Source organism: Tupaia chinensis, unplaced genomic scaffold (genome assembly GCF_000334495.1).
Source record: "Tupaia chinensis unplaced genomic scaffold, TupChi_1.0 Scaffold000017_1, whole genome shotgun sequence".
Classification (NCBI taxonomy): Eukaryota; Metazoa; Chordata; class Mammalia; order Scandentia; family Tupaiidae; genus Tupaia; species Tupaia belangeri.
Window position 1 is genome coordinate 2,909,447 of NW_006159447.1, and position 16,254 is coordinate 2,925,700.

The 16,254-nt window shown below is 37.3% G+C and overlaps 1 protein-coding gene across 8 annotated transcripts in view; it reads right to left on the bottom strand.

The window, feature by feature from the left end:
• ENPP2 (ectonucleotide pyrophosphatase/phosphodiesterase 2) overlaps positions 1–16,254 on the bottom strand; it is a 123,858-nt gene that overhangs the window by 43,178 nt on the left and 64,426 nt on the right. For all 8 annotated transcript variants that reach the window (XM_006140055.2, XM_027770050.1, XM_006140054.2 and 5 more), the window contains 3 exons: positions 9,808–9,863; positions 4,990–5,055; positions 3,701–3,773 (listed from right to left, as the gene is read on the bottom strand). In XM_006140055.2, coding sequence (XP_006140117.1) covers positions 3,701–3,773; positions 4,990–5,055; positions 9,808–9,863 — 195 coding nt within the window. The remainder of the gene's footprint in view (positions 1–3,700; positions 3,774–4,989; positions 5,056–9,807; positions 9,864–16,254) is intronic.

Genomic DNA, 16,254 nt, shown 5'->3' on the forward strand with positions numbered 1-16,254 from the left:
TGCCATGCGGTTTCACGCTTGCCAGGGCAAGCGACGGCAAAGGCACTTCTGTTTCTATCTCAACCTTTCTCTCTGGCAGAGCAATTGAAAGACACAGCACAACAGTTTTTTGTTTTGCTTTGTTTTGTTTTTCTTTTAATGCTTCTAATTTTATGCACATCTCCATGAGAAGAGCAGCAAAAGGAAAAGAAAGTTTCCCATTTCATGGTCACTGAAGACATTCCAGCTAGCGCTCAAGTCTGCACATCAAACACTAGGCCATTTGCAATAGACCTCAACATTCTGAAGACTCCAGACGTGAGCCCTTCCCATTGCAGCAGGTTAGAGGAGCAGAAGAAGAAATAGGTTTAGTCGAACTGGGTTTTCATACAGTGATTACATTGCATGTATTTCCTTCTTCAAATGTTAGAAGTAATGAAAGCTAAGTTTTCACTGACCAGCCATATTTTAGCCTGAATTTAGAAATTTTAGCCTGAGGTTATTAAGAGGATGGGGAAGGTAGGGGCAAATTTTCCTGCTTTTCAGAAGGATACTATGCAATCTGAAGGTAGGGACTAGCCAGCCAAAGCTCTGCCTCTAGGCCTGGAAGAGCAGCCGAACAAGAGGTCAAAGAGAAAGCATAGAAGGTCAAACAGAAAAAGATTGTGCCGATAATCAAAAGCAAGCATATTTTTGAACATTCACCATTACACTATGAAACCAGGAGCAATACACCATTTCTTCAAGCTATTAACCCAGTGCTGGGTCATGTCATTTAATAGCTTTTGAGAATCATTCTGGAAAAAAAGTGTACTCAAATATTAAGCAAATAAATCACAAATTTCAACTGAATTTACTTATTATAGCATACAGCATTTTGCTATAATACAATTATTTCAATTAAATTTCAAATGCAAGTTTTTTCCCCCTCATATATAAAAAGCTAGCATGTTACTGATTTAAAAAAAATCTTTCAGCTACTATGAATAATATTTTCATGCATCGTAAATGTACATGATGACATATCGATATTACATAGGCTGTTTAGGTATATAAACCAACTAGCCTACAACAGAGGAGAGGTGTTGCTGACTTGGTTTGGTTTCGTGTTTTAAAAGAGTAAACTGATTTGTTTTTCTTTCAGTTAAAATAAGATTCCTAGAAGTAGATGAGAAATAGTTGAAATCTGGAAAAATCCCTTGGCTTATGAGAAGAAAGTGAGCAGGTTATCAGGTTACTGTTCTTGAGGATATACTGTTAGAAATATAATTAAAGAGTGTTTACCCAGTAGACATACGAGAATACCCCTGCTGTAAAAAAAAAAGAAGTAATTCTATAAAGAACATGACATGAATACTTCTAAATCTTAATTAAAAAGTTCTATAGGGAAGAGTCTGTTTGTACATTTATGAGCAACCATGGGCATGGAAACCATCATTACAATAAATTAAAATGCCCTATATCATGGTTCATTTATTTATTTATTTCTCAGTGCTTTAAAAATTTATTTCTTAATTAAAACACAAGCTTTCATGTACTTCATTGTAACTAAATTACACATAATAGAAATCCAAAGATGATCATAGATAAAGAACATTTGTTGTTAAGCCATATAGCTTTTAATGCATGAGATACAGCCTATTCTGTATTGTTCAAAACCAACTTTTGTCATAAAGAAAATGCTCTGTGTGATTTGAATATAGTTATTAACTGAACAATCTGCTAATCCCTGGACTGAAGAAGGGCCATATGGTTCCATGGTTAGGACCAAAGTCAGGGAGTCAGAAGTTCTGAGGTTCTAACTCTAAGTTCTCCACTTAACCAGCCAAGAAACTTGAGCAGCCCCAAATCTCTTTAAGTATCAGCTTCCTGCTTGTAAAAGAAAGTCTATACCAAACCTTGTTTTGTCAACCCCCAGGGTCTTTTAGGGGATATTATTATCCAAGAAAAGTCAAACTTTTAAAGAGGGCACATGGAATTGCTTAGGTGTTTTGTTTTATTCTTTTTAACATTTTAATAAAATGTGATTCCTTTTATTCACTTTAGATTAATCTCAAAGAAAGTTATCCTAAAGATAAAACAGCTATTCTTGCTTTGGTTTTCTTTCCTGGGAAAATAAGATTTGTGTTTCCTGTATGCAGATGTTTATCTCATTTTATTATTTGTTTCATAATCATTCAATACTAGTTAAACATCAAAGGGATAGAAAAAGTGCATCAGACTTATATGACTTCAATGATTTACGATAAACTAGGAATGATTTCACATAGCCCTTAGTTTCTAAGGCTTAAAAAAAAAAAATCACTACTGAGTTGATGTTAAAGCATTCAGAAATACTTGTGGCTCTTCACTGCCTTTGTTCAAAAATATGGAAACAAAGATAAATTGACCTGTATTGCCAAGTCATCCGTATCCTGAACTCTATGAACTTAATTACAGTCTAAGGATTGTCAGAGGCTTTGAAGAATTGGATTCAGTTTCCATAAACAACTTTTTAAGATAATTTCTCAGCAAAAATCAAGTTGTATTGTGTTAAGAGAGATCTTGTGACCCTATGAAGAAAGAGAGGTGTAAAGGGATATATAGTAAAAATAAATAAACAAACAAACAAACTTTAAATATGCAAACTTCACCACTTATCAAAATGATCTTTGCTGAAATGTTGGGAAGAAACCCCTTCTAGGTGAAAGAGGAACATCATAAAACACAACCATCCCTTTCCCACCTCCTGAATTTGAAGTTACACAGGATGTTTACAAATGGATTGTCTTCTAATAAGATGGCTTAGTGTTTGAAGGGTGCCATGCAGTATGTATGTTTCTCTGAATTAAGAAACCACTTTAGGGCCAAAAGATGGCATAGCAGTTATGTTACTGGACTCCTGTTTGGCTCACCGTGAGCCAAGTCCAGGACCTGGGAGCTCAAAAAATCACACCAGGCATGTATATGTATGCCCAAGATCCTAGGAGGAGAATGGAGGAGAAGGGATTGTAGCATGGCTATCTTCCCTGGGGGGTGATTTCTCACTTTCCCTCTCACTATCTCCATGTCTCTCTCTCTCCTATGAGCACACATACTCTAAAGCAAAAACTCCTTAAAAATAACAACAACAACAAAAGAATTCATTTCGGGGGTGATGGATGTGGTCACACTCTTGAGCATAGTGATGGTTTCACAGTGTATGTCAAATACTGTGAATATTTGACAAATATATCAAATTTATCAAATAAAAGTGTCCGATACTATAACCTATGTCAAATTGATTCTACCTGCCGAGGCTATTGAAGTCACTTAGCTGACCTACTGGAATCACATGGTTATTAGTTTAAGGATACTGAAATTCAGTTCAGTAATGCTTCGTACTGAAGATCTGAACTCAAGATTCCTTTAGGCTCCTAATCCAATGACAGCAGTGCCACCCCTTCCTGATCATCCTCCACCTTGTGACTGATGACCATGAGGCTCTCCTGCACCCCATTTCCCATTAACTCCAAGTTTATGATATGTTTGAATGTCAAACCAATCTGAACTGAAGTTCCTGTAAGAGAAACAAGTATGTTTAAGATTTTTAAAAAATGTTTAGTCTTATAATTATTTGACTATGTATAAACTTTGTAGATATGAATATTCCCCAAGGCTCTATACAAATCCTGAAATGATGTCAGTAGATCCGATGGCCCAGGAACACAGGTCCTTCTCATGCAGATGATAAGCTACTAACCTCAGGGCCAAAAGGGCCATATTTGTGTCCGGAGAAATCAGGTTGTTCAGAATAGAAGGCATAGACTGAAGGCCTACAGGAAAAGTGAAAGGCTCAGATCTTCCTCCAAACCATACATAACAAGAATATCAAATATCTCTAGATATATTTTTAAAAATCCTCTCTAATTTAATTGATCTCCCAACCACTGTTAGTATTCCCATGGGAAACGTTTTAGTTCCTCTCGTTTTTATGCCCATCTCCAGCCATACCACCCCACTGTGGTAACTGTCTGAATCCAAAGTCACAAAGAAAAATTTGAACATGCACTCAGCCTGTTTTTTGATCCTGAATATAACAGAGCCCAGTAATAATTTATGCTGGCTAGTGACCAGCAGGTGTCATAATGGGTATGTTGCTGGACTTCCATGTAGTTGACTGTGGTTCAAGTTCCAGACCTGGCAGCTTAAAACTCACACCAGGCACATGTATGTGCATGTCCAAGATCCCAAGAGGAGAACAGGGAAGGGACTGCAGTGTAGCCATCCCCCTAGGGGGTGATTTCTTTCTTTCTGCCTCTGTCTCTCCAGTGAGCGCATGTGCCCTATAGCAAAAAAACTCTCTAAAAAATAATTAATTAGGGAACCAGCAGTTAGCGTAATGGCTATGTCGCTGGACTCCCACGTAGTCGACCGCGGTTCGTGTCCCGGACCTGGTGGCTTAAAACTCACGCCGGGCGCGTGTGCGTGCGTGCCCAAGATCCCGAGAGGAGAATGGAGGAGAAGGGATTGCGGCGTGACCATCCCCCCTGGGGGGGTGATTTCTCACTTTCTGTCTCTATGTCTCTCTCTGTCTGTCTGGCGAGCGCACGCGCCCTACAGTGAAAATCTCTCAAAAAAAATAATAATAATAATAATTAATTAATTAATTAATAATTTACTATGGCTATACAATCTGTTACTTCCAAGTACAGCTAACTATTAAAGTAAGTCAGGCTTAATGGTTCCCCAGTTCTGGGGATGTTGCTAATTTATTTATCAAAGCCAGAAAGAAACTCTTTTCAGCTCTGCCGAAGTGGCCAGGATTAATAGATGTAGTAATCCATGTAATTAAATGGTCCCCAATAACCAAAGTCCACTGTATCCTTCTTAGGGAGGTAGTGCTTAAGGCTGAGAACCACAAAGCCTTTAATAATATCAAACTTTGACTGTGCTTCTATTTCACAGCCCAACTGTTTCAACCAGTTCTAAGCTAAGATGGAAATGTACTGCAAAAAGAAGAAAGAAAGACAGTTGGAGGGCAACAAATACCTCTCGTTGTCTGGCAGAGTGAGCCACTGCAGTATGGTTAATATTCTCCGTTCATGAGGGATGATACTGTGGAATAATAACAAGTAAAGCGTGCTGTTAGGTTGTATTTCCATAAACTCAAGCCTGATGAGTGCTTGCTCTTGCACCCAGGCCAAATGCTCTCTATTTACCACCATCTGTTTTCACTTCGTCATAGTAAAAGGCCGACTTTCGAATTAGCGTTCAAACTTCCATTCTCATTTGCAACATATTACATTGCTCAACCTCTTCCACAGAAGACTGTACTGGAAACTCTGATTCACAGTCAAAATGAGGACCGTGCCTTTCTGATCAGAAACTCTGCTATGAACAGAAAGGACCTTCCTTCACATCAGAATTATTGCAGTTTTTGTGAGTCAACCCTTTAGCTGTGGCTGCAGTACTTACAGCCTCAGTCTGCCTCTTGCTGATAGTGTGACCTCTGTCGACCCCAGGCCTTTGACCCCTCTCAGCCTCAATTTACTCATCAGTAAAATAAACATAACAACAAAGTATACTGCATAACTTGATTGAAAGGATGAACTTAAGGCAAGGAAAAGATATGTACAGTACCTTGCACAGAGTAAGTGCTAAAAAACTCACTGTTATTTGTTCTTTTTTCTTATTTTCATTGATGCATCATAATTAGTCATCATTCTGCCTCTAAATAGCCACATGACTTTGGAAACATTATCTAACCTTAAACTTTAAGTGCCTCTTCTATAAAATAATGGGTTAGGGAAGGTATTCTTGAAATTCTCTTCCAGCTCTATAAAAATCTATCAAGAATAGGCACATATAATTATGAGACCGACAAAAAGGGTATAATCTTCATCCACAATGATTTTTGTGTTTAAATCTCATTCCTCTGTTGAAATATAATGATCTAAGACTGGCACTAGCTTTAAGCACTCTCAGCTAGCATAATAGTACTGAGTTACGTTAAGATGCTTGCAAGCTAAGTGATGTTTTTAGTTGCAGGGAAATTCGCTTACTCTTTTCTAATGAAGAGCACAAAGTGTTTTTTTGCTCCACCTTCCAAGACCAGGCATTCGAGGCATATTCATGATGAATTCAAATTAAAGCACAAATTTAATCAGCTTGGAAAAAATTATTGCAGGGCATTAGGTGAGCCATATAAACATTTACTCTTGGTGGACGTGAATGAGAGAGAGACCTAGGAGAAAGATAAATCCTCAGAGCCATGGTAGATAGCTAGGGCTCTAAGGAGGCAGCCTCTCTCCCTGTGTACCACCACTTCGTAACACCCCACCAACTCCACTTCTCTCTGCAGGAGATCCACTTACTCTGGATCTCTCTCTGTCTAGAACTATCACAGAAGACCAGAAAATCATGTTTACTATAAACTGAGTCCTGATTTAAACATGCTCCAATACTATTGAATAAATGTGACCTGGTTTATTATATCCTATAATTGAATTAGAAATAGCAAATCCAGCTTAATCGCTTAAGGAATTTAATTCTTCAGCCTTAGAAATCCTTTGTATCTGAACAAAATAATTGCATATTTTGAATTCTTTCCTAACTTAAAAAAAAATAGCAAATGCTGTAGACTTTTCACCTTACCTTATTTCACTACCTACCTAAAAGCTGCTTTATTTTGTTTAATTGGGGTTAAGCCACGAAAATGGACTCTGATGAACCCACTTTTAATGCTAATGAAAAAATAGAAGCTGACAGAATTTGTGTTAAGCTCACTTTTTAATTCCCTTATTGGATGAGGTATTTGAATAGCAGTGGGTAGGGAATTGGGAGTAACAGCTCTGAGGCTAAAATTTTGGGATTTGAATCCTGACTCTAATAAGTGCTGGTGATAAGTTGTTGGCTAGTCTTTCAGTGTCTCTATAACATGAAGATAATGAAACACAGTACATATATAAGAAAGTTGCCATAAGGATTAAAAGCACATGTAAAGCACTTAGGAATGTGAATGACACACAGGGTTTACAAAAATGTTAGGTTTTTATCATTACGTACTGGATAAATAGGTCCACAAAGATTGTATATCCTTTCATGAAAGACTCGTTAAAGGCATATTGTGGTCAAGGCATTTTTGTACATAAATGAAGATACAAGATACTCTTACCAAAAGGACTACCATGGAGGAGTCACCATCCTGCTCTTGTGGAAAATAAGCAGGTGATTATCAGTTTCTTAACATGGGCTGAGTGTACGTGTGCAGGAAGAGTAAGATGACTCTGGACTTTTGAGTATCCATCCAGAATGAGGCTCTGGGCACATTTAACCTCCCTAGGACTTAGTGTTCTCTTAAATAAAGAGTTGGATAAGGGGTCTTCAGGCTTCCTAGGAGTTTTAAATTGTCTATATAAAATAACCAAAAGGACATGGCCCGTTAGCCATTAGTGTTTCAGATACAGTTCAGAGATGGCACAAATAAATTTTATCAAAGTAGAGAAACAGAAAGGGAAATGGGCTACATGGCCAATCATTGAATGGTGTAGAATTTGTCATGAAACCAAGTGCATTAGACACAATCAGAACAAGAACATTCAAAAAAATAAATAAAAAAGAAAGAAAAAAAGAAGAAAAATGGAAAATTATGGACTAGATGAAGGATTTAGTGGTAAAGGGCAACAAATTACTTTAAAACATATATAGCTATTGTTTCATGAATGTTGAAAGAGATCATGTGAATAAGAAAACAAATACCACTTATTAGTTGTTCTTTATATACCTAGCACCCTAGTAATCACTTTAAATAAGTTATTATGTTCTATCTTCACAATAGCCTATGATGAGCGTATTATAATCTCTATTTAAAGACAAGGACATTAACCTGCTGAGAGAGTCAATCACTTGTTTAAGGTCGGCAATCTAATTAGCAGAATTGGGATTAAAATAAATCTAAACAATCGTACCTAATGGAAAGTACTGTGTTTGAACATAAATTGACATAAAAGGATGCAATAAAACATCTGCTGAGAATTATTTTGGAATGAAATACTGTCATTGATAAACCAAGAATAATTCTAGGTTTGCAATACAGAACCATGCAAAAAAGATGAACTTCGGGGGTGGCAGGTGGCCTGGTGGTTACAGGCACTGGATTCCCACATGGTCAACCCTGGTTCAAGTCTCCGACCTGGCGGTTGGCTTTCTCACTTTACCTGTCTGTCTGTCTGTCTCTTTTTCTGTCCCTCTCTAGTCTAAATAAATAAATAAATAAAGTTAAATAAAATAATAATAAAAACAAGATGATCTTCAAACCCATCAATGGTTTGAATCAGGGTTTAAATTTAAAATGTTTCAGAATGTAGATTTCCTTCATATAAATTCTCTTAAAGAACTGAAAATATGATCATGTATTTTTTAATTATAAAAAGCTTCCCAAAAAGAGAAGGAAAAAATAAATACAAATTACTTCCAGGATATAAGGGTAAAAGAATAGTTTGAGAAGCAAAGCAAAACTACAGATATCTTTGGATCACACAAAAACTGCCTTCTTATAAGTGGTTTAATGGGTGGAGAAAATGCCCATTTAAAGCCAGAACACTGGGCCTTTTCAAGGAAGCTTTTCAGTAGGGGGGGGTAAGTGGAGGGGGTAAAGGTGGGTACTAAGTATTAATTATGTTCTTGGCTCCTCTCCATTCTGCTAGGCAAATAAGTTGTGGAGCAAAGAAATCACTTGTGTAAGCATATATTATGGTCAAGAGTTAAAATACATAATGCATAAGATTAAATTGGTAAATCAATGTGTTTTTTACATTAAACAGTGTCACTTCTACAATATCCATACTTACTTCTCAACTCAGAAACCTACGTTTTTTTTAATTAAAAAAAAATTTTAAGGGACATTCTGTTTTACCTTCAAATCACTAACCCCATTTTCAATTTAGCTACTAAATCGAAAAAAAAAAAAAAAGACTACTTTTATTCCCGAATTTGGAGAATATAGATGGTACTATCCTGGATTCATTTGAACCTGTGATTCCTTTCCATACACCCCTATTATAGAATATTTAGATTTTTGTTAATGCAAATATGGAAACAGCTTTAGTTGTTTAAAAAAAAAAGATGGAAAGAAGAACATCTCAGTAAGAACAAAATCCCCATGAAAGTTGAAACTTTCTTACTAAGGAGCCTTAAAAAGAATCAACATATTGACACTTTTATTAGGTAAGTTCCATCTTATTTTCACAAACATTAACTACTGATCCCCCATAATCTTGGTAAGTATGAGAAATAGGCCTAGTTTCATAAGAAATCCTGGAGGTCGATGGGGAAAACCAAGTTTCCCTTCTCTTCTTTGAAACTTCCAGTTTCCAGGCTACTTTACCAGCTCCCCAGATGCCTGAGACCACACTGGATTTTTTAAAGTCATGAACAAAAATTAATATAACATGCTGTAATTTATTGGTAGAAAATGATAATGCAAACCACAATAAATAGTATAAAGGAAATGTACATTTCCTGAGTAGCAAGTTACCAAAACCCTATAAACAAGAATAGAAAAATCTAAAGGGTGACTAAAAGAAAAAGAGAAAAATCTTCCCTATTTACATTCTATTATGAAAGGATGGAAAAAAATGGAGAGATGGAAGAATATGTGAGGGTGGGAGGAGAAAGAAAGAAAAGGAACAGAAGTGAGACTTCAGGAAAAAATATATATATATACCGAGAAGATTATTCTGCATCACTAATATTCAAAAACTCTCACATTTTTGCATTTTAATTGAAATGAAATCAAAATTAAATTGATAGTTCATAAACTAATCAAATCATAATTTTCAAAACATTGACAAAATAAAGGTAACTTACACAGACCAAAAGAATGTCCCAGCTTTCACCCCTTGCTTGGTGGCTGTAATCCATAGCTAATGAGGAAAATATAAGAGGCTTATAATAAGTTCTACGTTTTGGTCAAGTTTTCAAAATACATTAGATCAGATATCTTATACTCTACTCACACCCCACCATAAACTTCACATCATTTCCAACCATTTTTTTTTCACATCTGGAAGTCTGAATCATTATTTCCGTAAATGTTATTCAATACATTCTCTGCAAAAGCTGTGCTATGATTTTCTGAAGACTTTCTTTTAAAACTTTTATTTTATCTCAAAAGTCTCTCTCTTCTGTATCTGTCTTTTCTGATCATTGTTTCGAACACTTTGCTTCCATAGAAGAATATTCTGCTCATCAAAGGACCAGGAGAAGACCACATGTTTCCTTTACTGTTGAAAGCCTTTCAGAGAAGAGTCCCAATTTGGCATCCAGATGTCGGTGTCTTGGAACCTCACTTGTCTTGATTGAGATGAATTAGGGGGCTGATTTTTAATCTGAACTTGCCCTTTATCTTTCACCTACCCTTTTAGTAAGTGAAATTTTAAGAAAAAAGTTACCAGGATTGGTAAGCCAAGCATTTCATTAAGACTTTTATTCTTTACAGACTGTGCTATTGGGAGGCGGAAAATAAAGGAATTTAGAACCTGGGCTCCGCAACCAGACAGCCTGGATTTTAAGCCTTGCCTCTGTCAATAACCAGCCATGTGGTTCATTAGCAAGCTGTTTAACCTTTGTGCGACAGTTTCCTCTACACTGTAGATAATATTATCTAGGTTATATTAGGTTAACATAAGGTTATTCTAAGCTATCATGAGTTAATACGTTTAAAGTCCTTCAACCAGTATTTCAGCATTTGGTAAACACTCGGTCAATTCCAGTCTTTATTATTATGCAATAATGAAAATGAATGCAATAAATGCAATCCAGTTATTCTACGAATATTAAAAACAGCTTAGGATGGCAAACGTCCCATTGTACCGAAGTCTGTGAGAAGAAACATCCTCACTTAATGGAGGAGAATGGAGGCTAGCAGGGGGGAAAGTTGTGGCTTATCTGCTCTAAGACCAAAGCAGAGATGATCTAAGAACTATACATAGCTGGCCCCTTTCTGATTTCATGGCATCTGGACTTTGAGAGTGTCCTTTAAGAGTGAAAACCATTCTTTTTGGAGGAAATGGGTAATTGGGAGGTTCAGGACATCTAAGAACTTGGTCATGGTTTTAGAATGTCTGAGACACCTGGCCTAGAAAAGCAATGAAAGGAGTCTAGGCCCCCTGGAGGATCCAGAAATCCCCAGCCCCTCCAAATCCTAGGTGTTAGAGCTGCCTAGCTAGGGGTGGACTAGAACATTCAGCACCCTCTCAGATAACTGGAGTTCTAAGTTGTTAGTGCATTTTATTAGCATGGAGGGGTGGGAGCATCCTCTTCCTATTCCCTTTGTTACTATTCAGCCAGGACCTCTGGTTCCCAAGATAGTTCAGATATGTAAGCATATTGGGTTGATCTGAGCACCTGCCGATACGTTTGGTTCAGAGCATCCTTTCACTTTATGGACGAGCTCTGGCTTGCCTATATGTCCCCAGCCCAAACAAGGTTACAAATGTGTCTCAGACTTTCATTCATCCCTGTTTCAGCATCTCCACTGGCAAGCAGATGAGCTCAAACTAAGTGCTAAACACTTAGTGCTAATAGTGCCATTCCCAGGAAGACTAGTTTCTTGCAATAATTTTTTAATTTTCATTCTTATTTTAATTTCACAGGGACACATGTAGCTTATTTATATCCAAACAACTTCCTAGAAAAATCTAGTGACTTGCTATTTGCAAGAAGAATATATGCACTATATGTAGATAAATGTGTGCATAATATTTATCATATATGATATGTAAGATTGAGCCAGTTGGTGGCATGATGGTTAAAGTGTCTAGATCCCACATGACCCATTGCATGGGTCAAGTCTCAGACTTGGCAGCTTGAAATACATGCCATCTTGTGTGTGTGCATGTTGAAAATCCCAAAGGGAGGAATGGAGAAGGGATTGTTGCATGACAATACTCCATAGGGGAGGCTTTCATACTTTCCCTCTCCCTCTCTCTCTCTCTTTCTCTCTCTCTGTCCCCCTGTCTCTCTCCAGCTAGTGCAAGCACCCTCTAGCAAACTTTTAAAAAAGAACAAGAAATGTGAAATCAATCTGGTGTTTTCTAAATAAAAATTGTCTTAATATAAATTTGCCAAATGATGACCCTGTACTTTCAAAAGTTATATTGTAGAATACATGCCAATTTGGGCACTTTCTAGGAAACAGGAAGCCCTATGAGCAACTTGCAGACCAGTAACCCTCAGAATATAAAGAGTACCAGAGGGGTCTTTGCAGTTTTAAAAGTAAGGAGCAGGTGGAGAAAAGATGACAACTTAAGTGTGTAGAAATTATTCTGATGACAAAAGATCAGGATTATTTTTTTCTTTATAATTTCTGTAGTTTCCAAAATTTTTACAGTGACAATCAACATTTTTTAATTAGAAGAATTTTTTTAAACTAAACAATTTTTAGAAGCAATGTGAACTATAAAGATAATTTAAAGGTAAACTAATTCTACTTCTTCTAAAATATGAAGCAGAAAAATTCTACCTGCTTCTTGGTAAAAATCGTGTGGAACCTGGGAACATGGGTGGAAAAGCAAAAATAGTGAACAAATTAAGAGAGAATACTATAAATAAAATTCACTTTTAAAAAATCTTAAGAGACTTCTATCACTAACAAAGTTGATTTGTAAAGGTCTAGCAAATGGAGTAAGATTTAAAGATAAAAGGTTTTTTTTTGGGGGGGGGAAGGGGGGGAGAGGTTTTTGCTATAGGGCACGTGCACTCACCAGACAGACAGAGAGAGACAGAGAGACAGAAAGCGAGAAATCATCCCTCAGGGGGGATGGCCACGCCACAATCCCTTCTCCTCCATTCTCCTATTGGGATCTTGGGCACACACGCACACGCGCCCGGTGTGAGTTTTAAACCACCAGGTCTGGGACACGAACCGCGGTCGACTACATGGGAGTCCAGCGACATAGCCATTACGCTAACTGCTGGTCTCGAAAGATAAACGTTTTTAAGTCGTATCAAAAGCTGCTATAGAAGTTCCTTTATAGGTTGTATGTATATCTTTATGTGATATATCAGGGCTTGGAAGTTAACTCTAGCAATTATCAAGAAAAAAAGATTGGTTCAGAAAAAGAGCCTTTAGGCCTATAAAAAAAAGAGTGGGAAAGGGAATCTTCCTGTTTGCTTATTAATTCAGAGAAATGAGAGCTATGATTTCTTTGAATACAAAATAAATTTCTTCAGAGAATGGTTAAAACACACATGCATGCACACACACGTACACATGTACAGGTTACATGGAGTTTACGTTTCCTGACTTTTATCCGTGTATTTCTTTCATTGCCCTGCTTTATCTGGAACTCAGATTTTAAGAAGTGTGTCCTAGATACAACATTTTGAAAAACAGGACAAATGAAGATATTGTTGTATCTTCTTGATATGTTATCAAGGAGAAAATGAAAGTTTTCTGATATGCTATCAGGGGAATAAAAGCTTCCCCAGCAGAATCAGGAGGTTTAAGTGTGGAATTAAACACTTTCTCAAGTCAAGTAAAGTATATAGCTATGAAGGAAGAGAAGTTTACAAAAAAAATTTTAAACAAAAAATATTTCTAATAGTTCTTTGAAGAGAAATTATTCCTTTGCACTCACCAGCACAGAGCTGGGATAAATAGCATGGTGGAGGCCAGAAGGGTGGGTGGGTTTTCCTCACTTCAGCAGTCAGTTGATAGCCAACAGTCAGAACATACTAAGGACATGAGTGTGGGGCACATAGTAGAATAGACCATGGGCCAGTGTGGTTGCTTTCCACATGGTTAGGGCTAAAGAGGGTTAATGTTGAACTTGTTGACATGAGACCATGAAGCTTTCAAGATGGGGTCTTGTCCTTAAGGATGACCTATCCTAGAGGAGGTACAAGCAGAATATGCCTCAGAAGGAAGTGCAGAACAATTCAACCCAAAACACAGTAGCAGAACACCTAAATGTGCCAGGTTGCAGGTTATAACTTTGTAATAGAGAGATAAATACCCCTAGTTCCTAGATGCACCATCTAAAGCAGATATGTGAATAATCAATTTCAAAAAAAAAAGGATCAAATTTATGATAAAAAAATTTAAAAGTACGGAAGCCCAAACGAGGGCCACTTAGCTCAGGCAGAGTTGGAAAAGATAAAGGTTAAACTAAACAATTTTTAGAAGCAATGTGAACTATAAAGATAATTTAAAGGTAAACTAATTCTACTTCTTCTAAAATATGAAGCAGAAAAATTCTACCTGCTTCTTGGTAAAAATCGTGTGGAACCTGGGAACATGGGTGGAAAAGCAAAAATAGTGAACAAATTAAGAGAGAATACTATAAATAAAATTCACTTTTAAAAAATCTTAAGAGACTTCTATCACTAACAAAGTTGATTTGTAAAGGTCTAGCAAATGGAGTAAGATTTAAAGATAAAAGGTTTTTTTTTGGGGGGGGGAAGGGGGGGAGAGGTTTTTGCTATAGGGCACGTGCACTCACCAGACAGACAGAGAGAGACAGAGAGACAGAAAGCGAGAAATCATCCCTCAGGGGGGATGGCCACGCCACAATCCCTTCTCCTCCATTCTCCTATTGGGATCTTGGGCACACACGCACACGCGCCCGGTGTGAGTTTTAAACCACCAGGTCTGGGACACGAACCGCGGTCGACTACATGGGAGTCCAGCGACATAGCCATTACGCTAACTGCTGGTCTCGAAAGATAAACGTTTTTAAGTCGTATCAAAAGCTGCTATAGAAGTTCCTTTATAGGTTGTATGTATATCTTTATGTGATATATCAGGGCTTGGAAGTTAACTCTAGCAATTATCAAGAAAAAAAGATTGGTTCAGAAAAAGAGCCTTTAGGCCTATAAAAAAAAGAGTGGGAAAGGGAATCTTCCTGTTTGCTTATTAATTCAGAGAAATGAGAGCTATGATTTCTTTGAATACAAAATAAATTTCTTCAGAGAATGGTTAAAACACACATGCATGCACACACACGTACACATGTACAGGTTACATGGAGTTTACGTTTCCTGACTTTTATCCGTGTATTTCTTTCATTGCCCTGCTTTATCTGGAACTCAGATTTTAAGAAGTGTGTCCTAGATACAACATTTTGAAAAACAGGACAAATGAAGATATTGTTGTATCTTCTTGATATGTTATCAAGGAGAAAATGAAAGTTTTCTGATATGCTATCAGGGGAATAAAAGCTTCCCCAGCAGAATCAGGAGGTTTAAGTGTGGAATTAAACACTTTCTCAAGTCAAGTAAAGTATATAGCTATGAAGGAAGAGAAGTTTACAAAAAAAATTTTAAACAAAAAATATTTCTAATAGTTCTTTGAAGAGAAATTATTCCTTTGCACTCACCAGCACAGAGCTGGGATAAATAGCATGGTGGAGGCCAGAAGGGTGGGTGGGTTTTCCTCACTTCAGCAGTCAGTTGATAGCCAACAGTCAGAACATACTAAGGACATGAGTGTGGGGCACATAGTAGAATAGACCATGGGCCAGTGTGGTTGCTTTCCACATGGTTAGGGCTAAAGAGGGTTAATGTTGAACTTGTTGACATGAGACCATGAAGCTTTCAAGATGGGGTCTTGTCCTTAAGGATGACCTATCCTAGAGGAGGTACAAGCAGAATATGCCTCAGAAGGAAGTGCAGAACAATTCAACCCAAAACACAGTAGCAGAACACCTAAATGTGCCAGGTTGCAGGTTATAACTTTGTAATAGAGAGATAAATACCCCTAGTTCCTAGATGCACCATCTAAAGCAGATATGTGAATAATCAATTTCAAAAAAAAAAGGATCAAATTTATGATAAAAAAATTTAAAAGTACGGAAGCCCAAACGAGGGCCACTTAGCTCAGGCAGAGTTGGAAAAGATAAAGGAAAGTTTCCTAGGACAGACATTTCGATGAAAATTTGAAAGATAAATGGGAGGAAACTAGGCAAAGGAGCCCGTTGAGCAGAGCCCATCCTAAGTACATAAAGCTAAGTATCGGTCCAGTGCCACTGGTTAATGGAACTCTATCCCACATGACCAACCCCAGTTCAAATTCTGATCTCAGTGTCTTGTAAAACACACAGGGGAAATGTGAGTGAATGTCCAAAATCTCAACAGGATAGAGAAATGGAGGCAAAGGAACTGCAGCATGACCATGTGTGGTATTTCCAGCCCCCTGAGGGTTTCTCTCTCTCTCTCTCAAGGGCACATGCCTTATAGCAAAATTTTAAAAAGAAAAGAAAAAATAAAGATGTAAAGTAAACTTACCTTGAAAAGAAAGTAAAGCCTCCCCCT